This window comes from Phalaenopsis equestris, unplaced genomic scaffold (genome assembly GCF_001263595.1).
Source record: "Phalaenopsis equestris unplaced genomic scaffold, ASM126359v1 Scaffold000422, whole genome shotgun sequence".
NCBI lineage: Eukaryota > Viridiplantae > Streptophyta > Magnoliopsida > Asparagales > Orchidaceae > Phalaenopsis > Phalaenopsis equestris.
In genome coordinates this window covers 1,010,851-1,021,308 of record NW_018164863.1, presented here as the reverse complement: position 1 = coordinate 1,021,308, position 10,458 = coordinate 1,010,851, and the positions used below count along the sequence as shown (strand labels likewise).

Below are 10,458 nucleotides of genomic sequence, written 5' to 3'. Positions count from 1 at the left end.
AAATACATTATCCAACTCATAGAAACCTCTATCATTCATGGGAGGAAAATATAAACTTTTTACTTTTAGAACTTTTTCTTATAGGATTTTTTTTTGTCTTGGAGGTTTTGGAAAGAAGAGAATTTTACCAAGAGATTAGAAGCCATGATCGACTATCATTCATGGGAGGAAAATATAAACTTTTTACCTTTAGAACTTTTTTTATAGAATTTTTTTTGTCTTGGATGTTTTGGGAAGATAGAGAATTTTACCAAGAGATTAGAAGCCATGATCGAGTCATTCAAGATAGATAATGACCAAAAATGAAAGTATTATAAAAGAAGGGTTTATTATGTTTGAAACTATCAGGATCAAGAGAGTTAAGTTCGATCATTAATTTATTAGTTGTAATACAAGGACGGGAAGAAGGAAGAGTGGGAGTTGTATGGTAATGTTGTGGAGGATTTGTCACATTGGTTGATGCAGGGACGCCAATTTTAGCAATGTCTAGCCTTGCGAAAAATGACATACAAAATTTTGAAGAAAATTTCATTAGTGGGATGAAATTTAGGCATCCATTTTTTTATGATGACTTCATGAAAAATAATAATTAGATAAATATCAATTGATTCATATATTTCATAATGTATATTTTACTTTTTAAAAAATAGAGATAATTTCTACATGATATGAAGGATTTGAGTTATATAAATTTAAAAAAATAACCCATTTTGAAAAAAAAAAAGACCACATTGCAATAGTCACAGCTAAAAAGAAAAGCTTCAGAAAAAATATTTTGGGTACTAACGCATGGCATATGAGTACCACGAGTGCAATAGAGAAAGTTCCTTGGCACAAACTCAATAGTTCCAAATCAGGAAGTAGGAAGGGCTGGTACGATAGTTTGTCATACGACGGACGCTCGAGGATTGACCCAATCCATAAGTGAAGCGGATTTAGATTCAACTTGCAATATCTCTAAAAGCTAAAAAAGCTAGAGCCCACAGAGCGAGTCAGAAGCTCTCTATCCAAAAATGCAGTTTGATGCTCTTAAATAGACTCTAAAGATAAATGGAAAAAGGCAATTTCATGAAGGGATGACTTGGCATCCGGCCAAGGCTAGAGGGTAAATATTTTATTCAGAAAAACAAAGAGTTAGGGGAAGGGAAATACCCAAATGAGGATGGCAAAATTGAATTAGTATGGCAATACTTTCAACTAACAAAACTCCCCATGCTCAACTTCTTCCTATTACCTCTCAGAACCCTCAAAAACTCAATTCGAATAAATAATGATCAGAAAAACTTGTCTACAAGTGAATTTCATTAGCACTAACAAAACAATCTACATCAAGATCAAAAGAATTGCATACATATCTGAAGTCAACATGTTATCTCAACTAAAGTACTTACGAGTGAGTGCAGCACATTTTTCTCTCATCTCAATTAGAAATTATTAGTGAGCACAGATTATCTATCAATGACTTTTTTAAGAAAAGCGACTAAAATTATTGTGCCAAATCTACCTTTCTGGAAAACTTTTAGCGATATTATAAATGTTTTCATTTTGAGAAAAAATTAACATCACAGTTCTTGCCACTATTCATTATAAAAGAACAGCTACAAAATAATGGCCAAACATAAGTGCAACAAAGATTTGAAAAGCAAAGCTAAAAGAACTTATCCCAAACAAACTTAATCTACGGAAATTTACATTATTATGTATCGTTATTTCAATACGATCTCAAAATATAAAAATGCAAATAACACAGAAATAAATATCTATGAAAAACAAAGAACCATAAACTAAGCTCAGCTAATAATTTCTCCATCTTAACAGAGCAAAAAAACTATGTTAGGCCTGCAAAGTTGGAACTGCAAAAATAACATTAATCGATAGCCACAAAAATGATCACTGATATCTAAAACAATCAAATAGGGCTGAATTATCTTTACAATAACAATGCAAACGCCAATCGAAGCAACATAGTACAAGATAGCAAACCCACCCATTCTTATTCTAACCAAACCCCCAATAACCACAGATTATTAATTAATCAGTCAGCCCTAACGATGAAGAAAATATAAGAAATTTAAGCATATTCTACACGAATGCAAGCGCTGGACTAACACAAGAAATGACTAAAGCTAAACAAGATTGGATGATCTGAAAGCACCTGACCAAGGAGTCATCTCTGAGAAGGCTCCACAGTCCTCACATTTGCGCCTGTCAGTCCTTCAAGCCTGTCCTTCGTTATTTCCACAAAGTGACCTAACATTTCATGAAATTGCTTCAGCGCGGACAAGGGCAAGATGATAGACGAGCGATCAGGACCAGCCACCTGCACTTGCATATAAAAAGCAATCACATAATGGCGCATTAAACCATTCATTTGATGAACAGAAACAAGCTAAGCAATTGAAATAGCAATTCAAAATATGAAATAATTCATTCTAGCGGTGGTCCTCAGGATGGCCTGAAGCAATGATTGGGCTGCCTCCATGGTGATCTGAAGGTTATAAAATTGAGTCAGGGAAACAGCATCTTTATAAAAATATGACAGTAAAGCCCCCAAAAAATTCTTTCATAAAAGATCAAAAATATCACCATTTTTATTTTTTACAAATAAAATGTACCACACCATGCATAGATTAGGTGGTATATATGTTATTTTTTACAAGTAAAATGTACCATATCATGCATAGATTAGGTGGTACATATGTAAAAAAATGAAGTTTAAGTGTTAGACATACAAATACATAAAAAATGAGTGGTATTTATGTAAATCTTCCTAAAAACAAATAAGATTAAGCATAATAACACTAGGCATAACTTGCTTTAACCATAAGAGATGGTGCTACGAAAATCCACACTGCAATATACTCCACTTCTTCTAAATATAAAGCAAAAGAAAAAAAATCAATACATTTTCTAGAAATTAACTGAGTATTATCTTCCAATTAACTTGGCACTTGGCAAAGTCTGTGACAGAGTAGATTACAAGCAAAAATAAGATAACTTCCTCGGATGTCAAAACCCAAGTGTTCATGTGCACTCTAATATCTAAAATTATTTTTCCAATAACCGCATAACAATTAACCTCATACAGCATGCCCAAAATAATGAAATAAGATACAATTGAAACTAGTTGATTACCTCTGATATCCGCAGGAAATGACCCCTATTATTGCTTCCTAAATCAAAGAAAAACCTTTTTTGGTCTGCTCTGATAACTTTGGATAGTCCCATGCTCCCAACTTCATCCTGTGGAGAAAGCTCAACTAATCTATCAACATTTAAGTCGGAACCTGAAACCGGTTGAATGCTATGGCCTGATCCTGATATGAAACCAGCTCCCACATCATCTGAAAGACCTGGAACTCGTTCTGAGGACTCAAGGTGTTGCTGATTCCAAGAGAACATAATCAGAACACTATTGATGCTCAGAGGCCGTTTGGGATCACTTTTATTTATTTATTTCTATTTTTTATTTTATTTATATTTTGAATTGAAAAAAACATATGTTATTATTTGATTGAAATCTAGTTATTTTTAAACACTTAAAAGTTATTTTGAGAGTTTTCAAAAACATACAAATTTGTTTTTAGAAACAAAAAATAAAATAAATTGAAAAATACATACTTACAAACATGTTCTCAAAAACAAAAGAAAAAATAAAAACAAAAAAAAATAAAAATTAAACAAAAAAAAAAACCCAAACAAGCCCTCAATAAAAACACCTGATTCGGCATGAAGAACCGGGACGCTTCTTCACTACTTAATTTCCATGTTGATAATTAAGCACCTGATTCGGCATGAAGAACCGGGACGCTTCTTCGCTTATTTCAAGTAGAATGTTTCTGAATGCTGCCCAACCTTCCTCACCAGAGCTTCCAGCTGGTACAATAATTGTACTGCGGTTCCTACTGACTGAAGCTTCAGAAACCTATTGATTGAGCATGTCAGCATTTAATACTATAAATGGAAAAATTAATGCCATGCATGATTAACATAAATCTCTCCTCTGCAAAGTGTAGAAATATAAAAAGATAAAGAAAAGTATGATGAGAACGCAACACTAGAATATAAACAGTAAATTTGTCTTATTGCAAGAACTAATTTGCAAAGCATCCAAAGTTTAGCTGTTGCTCTATATTATCAATTTCCTTGCTCAAGCAGAATTCTTGAGTGTTAAAAACCATCCAGCTTTCACTTTCCAATATGACAACAGCTCATTAAAGGTTTACTCAAAAAATGAACATAAAACAAATAAAAAAATATTTATATAAATGAGGGTTACAAACAACAATGATATTTATCCAAGTGGGCAAGCTGCTTGAGGTTGACTGATGATAAGTTAATTCCAAGAAGAAACCAAAGGTGACGCTCAAGTCAATTCCACTAATACAGACAATTCCATAAATCAGGCTAAGTATCATCACCCTTAATGGAACATAGAAGGCTTTTCTGTTTCAGCTCCGTTAGGGCTCATATGGGTTGCTTGTAAATAGAATACAACTTTTAAAAATTAGTATTTTCATTTTCACATACTTTAGGTGTGAAAACAAATCATTATATTTGAAGCCAATTTGAGAAGATTTGTGAAATTTAGAATATATATTGATTTATAACTATACGTTCAACCAAATGAAGAAATTACCAATTTTCAATGCCAAAAGTGGTTTCAATCTCAAAGCAACCAAATGAAGCAGCATCAGAAAAGAAAAAAAGAACTTGAAAGTCTCGTTAACAGAAGTACAGCTGATTTAACACAAAATTAAACAGTATAAATATTCCTTTATTTTCTAAATTAGGCTAAAATGCAATTGCTATGATAATAATTTTATTAAAGGGTAGAAAAAACAATAAAACTCTCCACCGTCTAAAATCATATAGACTTGACAAATTTTTAAAATTCACATCCCAAATATGAACTTAGTAGAGAGAGTTCACAGATATGTAAATGGATTAAAGGAGCCTTTGATATAGCTGTTGAAAAGATTCATATCATCATAAACTGCATGGAACATACATGCACACAAAAAGGAACTCGAGGCTCACAAGTTTTCTATCACACATCAGACATGAGGCGGCAAAATAGTGGATCAATTATTTGGAAAAATTAAGAAAAAGAAAACACAAGGCCATTACTTCTCAAAAAAAAAAAAAAAAAAAGAAAAACTAAGCTGAAAGGGTTACGTATGCAACATTAGATGATTAATTACAAATCAAGACATGCAGCTAATTTGTGTGGCTTTGTTTAGAAACTGCTATGCAGTAAGAGAAAAATGGAGACAGATTTTATAAAATTGCTCGTAGAGGTGCAGTAATAGAAGAATCACTTTAAAAAACAGAGTTTAATAGAAATAAGAATGTTAAGATCCATGTAAAATAAAATAATAAAAGCAAATAGTATAAGATGACCTAAAAAATAAAACAAGTATAGTTAATGTTATAGGAATATTATAGAAAAATAATTAGCTAAAAATAGACAAAATAAATTGAACAATCATATAAAACTCACCATCATGAATACAGAACAAGTAAAGTAGGCCCAAAAAAATAATATATGGCTAACAATGATGATGGTGACGATCATGATGATGAAAGATAATTGTTGGTGTCACCAGTGCATCTTTCCCAACTTTTTAAGGGATGGTTTGGCAACTTCCGGGATTTAACAAAAGTATAATTTAGTAAATGCTATAAATTCAGACTTAGTAAATCTTGGAGTGGTTAAATCATAGTAACCATTTGACATGATATAAATTAAATCCGATTAAATCTTAAGAACCAATTTAACAACTTCTTCTAGAATTTAAGTCAGTTCAATTAATTAGGATTTAAATAGTAATATTTGAAGAAAACATTTGAAAGATGTTAAGTTAGTGATAACAAGTTTTTTATTTAATTAGTAATTTAAATTTCAGTAATTAATTACTAATTAGTTTAATATTTGATAATTAATCTTTAATAAATTTAATATTCAATAATTAATCATTAATTAATTTTTTTAAAATCCTATATCAATTTTCATTAAATTCAGATAAATTATAATTAACTTAAAGTAACATATTAATTAATTAATAATCAATAATCATTTGAATTATTAAAAACTAACTTACAATTAATTAAATTTATCAATTTTTAATTAATTAATATTACTTAATATTCTTAAACTATTTAAAATAATTATTCTCCTTTCTTGTTATACTCAGTTCTTTTCACCGAGACCTATGCAAGCCTAGTCCTTCAACCATATCTCCCAGCTCTCCTTCGCTAGCATACAACAGACCAAAGCCTCCATCTTCTTCCTCTCGGTTAGCTCAACAGCATCCAAGCCTCTCAATAGGCCTGTGTCCCACCCCTCAATCTCCAAAACCATATTCGTCTCTCCCTCTCACAACGTGAACATCACCCTGCTCACAAATTTCCTTGTGCCATACCCTCTCCTCGACTTGCCTGTGCTGTCTCGGCCAGAAAGTTGCAATGAGAGACCGATGATGCAGGTAACTCCCCCAATTTGTGACTTCTATCGCTTGCTTCCGTTAAATCTATAAAACTTCTCTATGTCAAGAAATGGGGTTGAAAAGGAATTTAACATTACAGCAGGTTTAACTTATCCAAAAAGACAAGCTGGTATGATTTAAGGTTCAATCCCACTTAACTCTTCCTCAAATTCGCTACCAAACAGCCCCGAAGAACAACTCCAAATCAGAACTATATTAGATATGAGTTTTATTTAGTTCATTGATCTAAAGCTAAATAATGAATTGCATAATTTTTAGAAACTTCAATGACCAAAGATAAAGGAAACGATCTTAAGGAACTCATATTTAGCATATTTAAGCAAAGCCCGTCACATCGCAGGATATAGCTGAAATTATCTTGCCTCTATTACTTGAACATTATTTGATAAGAATTGTTCAAATTTAACATATTCAAAAAAACAACCAAAATATTCCAAAACAGCCAAATTTTCTCTTCAAACTATTATTTAAGGAACATTATATACTTTGAAAAACATCAAAACTTATTTTTTCCTTGAAAAAATGAAACTGACATAAGAATGAGTTCCACAAAATTCAGAAGTTGCTTCGTTCAAGGTAAAAAAAATGTTATGAACATAAAATGCAAAACTGAAATTAAAATAAGAACAAAAGAACTATATTACAATTCTGTAGACTAAATATGATCAATGGTCCTCACCAACTGAACCTTTCCATAAATAGACCTAGGATAGCTTGTTAAAATCATAAAGTTCCAAAGTAATTCATGCGAGAAATCATAAAAAAGAGGGGAGCCATTGTACCCAGACTCCGAAAAACTATGATTAGCCGCCAAAATGTAAATGCAGTGCCACTGAAGTGTTGAGGTGGAAATTGTGGGTTTAAAGAGGCTAGTAAGTTAATAAGGCACGAGAAGCTGGTGTTGAAGAGGCTAGTGCAGTTGGTAGGGCTGGAGTGGTGAGTGGGATTGGAGAGAGGCTAGGTGATAGTGTGGTAGATGGAGATAGTGGGTCTAATAGTGTAGGTGGATTGGGAGAGTAAGTGTGGTAGAAGGGAATTGTAGGGTGTAGGTGGAGTTCGTTGGATTGAAAGGCTTAAGAGGGGTGGGAGAGGTTAAAAGAAAATGTGAACTTCTGGTCATCTTGTGGGATCTTTTATTTCAAAAGCAATTTGCTTTATTTTTTATTTTTACCATGCATTTTTTGTTCATTGTTGATGGTAAGGCAGGTGAAATGAGACAGTGGGAGAAAAAGTCCTAATGTTGAGCATGTGCAGAATTTTTTATGATTTGTAGTATTTCCTTTGTTAACACAGCATATAATTTATCAAATTATTATTCCAAATGATTGAGTTCATGTTTTTCCAGAAAGAGGCATATGCCTAGTTATAGGACTAAGGTAAAAAACATAATAAGAAGAGACATTATTAGCACGACTCTCTGTATATTTAATTTAGACTCAATTCAGGTATCAGATGCATAAAAAAGCATTGTGAGCACACTGTTGAGTGCAAAACAATAGTGTCAGCGAGATGTGATGTGGTTGCATGCAAGCACACAATTGTCTACCACAAAGGCTGGGATGCAAGTCGAGTGCATCGGGATGCAACTCAACTATGGGTAACACTGGTAGCAGGATGTTGCGTGGCTACACATAAGTATGAAAACAGTAAAGGTTACAGGATGAAGCTTGGTGCAGCCAGATGCAAAAAGGATGTTAGTTGGCAGCATGCAGCTGGTCAATAAAAACTATTTCAACCAATATATTAAAGCCAATTATGTAGAAAGCTTTTAAGTAGTATAAAACAATTATTACTCCAAACGGTGTCGGCAAAAATCATAAATTTTCAACTTACGTTACATTTAAAAATAAAAAAATAAAAAAATGTGATAAATAGAAAAATTATACAAATGCATGCAAATGACATTAAACATATAAGTTTATAGAATAAACAACATTGAGAAGATCTATTCTCCGTTACTATCTTATTCCAAGCTTATCATCACCTATGCTACCCTCACCACAGGATTCATAAACCTTCATCTCTTCCTCTATGCCTCTATCTATTGAAATCATGTTCTTCCTCAAGTTCCATAGTTCTAAAACTCGAAGCTCTTGTAATAACATCTGAACTGTTTTGTTTCACATCACGAATCCTTTTTTCTCAAATGCTTGATGCTTTTTTCACATCATTTCATGTTGGTTTTTATTCTACAAACTAAGTAATCTTTGGTATTTGAAGTATTAGCATTCATCTCTCTAATCAAAGCAAAACACTCACCTCATTGTTTAGCACCTTAAAATAAGGCACTTAGCAACATTGCGGCAACGCACCATGAGTCCCACACTTTTGGACAATGGCTTGTATGCACCAACAAGTAGTAGCATGTATGCAGGTATGCAATGAGTCGCAACAAGGTACACAGTGGAAATCAATGAATACTCAGATTGTGGGTCGCATGCATATGGGTTGGAGTGGTTTTATTTGCCGCATTTTGTTTCTTCTCATTATGCATGTTATTTTTCACTACTATATTATTATCCCTGATAGATCGCTTGTCCAATCCCATAATTTCTTGTACTGCCAAAGATTGTGCTTGGCAGCCCGCCCACAATCACATCTTAATCATCGATGTTTCGCTTAATACTCAAGCAACATATTGAATCATCTATTTTGCAAATTGCAAGCCAGGTTCAAATTGCCCACCCAATCACAAAAACAATTAAAAATACATATATATATTTTTGAGTTAATTTAGTTGTATGGTCGAAGATCACAAAAGGCTTTCAAATATATTCCCAGAGCTCGCCATGTTCTTTAAAATGGACAAAGAGAATATTCTACTTGTATTGTGAATATAGTGATTTTCTTCCCCCAATCATCTCTTTTTAGTATGTATAATCCATTGATTTCCCATTCATCAGCTCATTTTTTTCATTCATCTCTCCTCTAGGAGTTGAATTTTTTTTAAACTTAGCATTACAATTGAAGACCTCTGCTTCTCCATTCAACCACTTTCACAACTTCACAGAATAAAGCTCTTTACAACACCAAAGAATTGATGCAACATGATTATTAACTGGCATATTTATAACCACAATTTTTAAATGCGCTTCATAGACATAATAAGGTTCCAAAAAATGTTAATAAGTGCAAATTAAATCATTAATTAACAATCATAATGCATTTTAGGTATTAATCCTGTACAAAAGAATTAAGAGATAAAAAATTTAGATTAATATTAAAATTCTACAAGGAATAACGAGATAATGAGTTTGACTTGAGATTAAGCATTTTCAAGTAGCTTCCTCTTTAGAGATTCTCTCCTTATAGAATTTCTCTTTATTACTTCATCTCTACCTCTTATCTCCCTCACCTGAGACATATACATGTGAATGCTCCTCAATCCCGCCCCTTTTTTTCTTTCTACCTCATTGTTTCTCTATCATCACTAGGGTTGTAAATGAACCAATGCACTCGATGAACAACTCAAACTTGGCTCAATTAGGACTCGATCAAGTTCGTTCAAATAAATAAACAAACAAGATTGCATAGTTTTTAAAAACCCGGAGTTTAAATGAACTAAATATGAACATAGTCAAACTTGTTCATTTAGGCTCTGTTTGGGAGCACTTTTTAGGTGCGGCGCGAGCATTCACCGTAACTTCTTGCGAAAGTTATGTGTTTGGTTCGCGACTTTGGGCATTTAGGCGGCGGTAGCGGAGCGAAAGCGGGCCGCGGCATTTCTATCACGTCTCCCTCTTTCGACCTAAATTTTTATCCTTTTCCCTGTATCTACCCTCGGTGATTCTCGCTGCTTCCCCGCGTCTACCCGTCCTCCCTAGGTGATTCCCCGCTGCTTCCCTCGAGTCCCCTTCTCCTTCTCCTCTTTCGTCGTCCCTCGACCGACAGAGCTAAGGTAAGACAAGTCATTTTCTTCTTTTTTTGAGGATCTGACGAAGGATGTGCG

The 10,458-nt window shown here is 33.2% G+C and overlaps 1 protein-coding gene across 1 annotated transcript in view; it reads right to left on the bottom strand.

Moving 5' to 3' along the window:
- Window positions 1-2,141: 2,141 nt before the first annotated feature.
- LOC110027301 (transcription factor Pur-alpha 1-like) overlaps window positions 2,142-10,458 on the bottom strand; it is a 21,541-nt gene continuing 13,224 nt past the window's right edge. The window contains exons 3-5 of the mRNA XM_020728665.1: window positions 3,785-3,925; window positions 3,136-3,384; window positions 2,142-2,320 (exon numbers count right to left, since the gene is read on the bottom strand). Of these exons, the coding sequence (XP_020584324.1) occupies window positions 2,168-2,320; window positions 3,136-3,384; window positions 3,785-3,925 (543 nt within the window). The 3' untranslated portion in view covers window positions 2,142-2,167. The remainder of the gene's footprint in view (window positions 2,321-3,135; window positions 3,385-3,784; window positions 3,926-10,458) is intronic.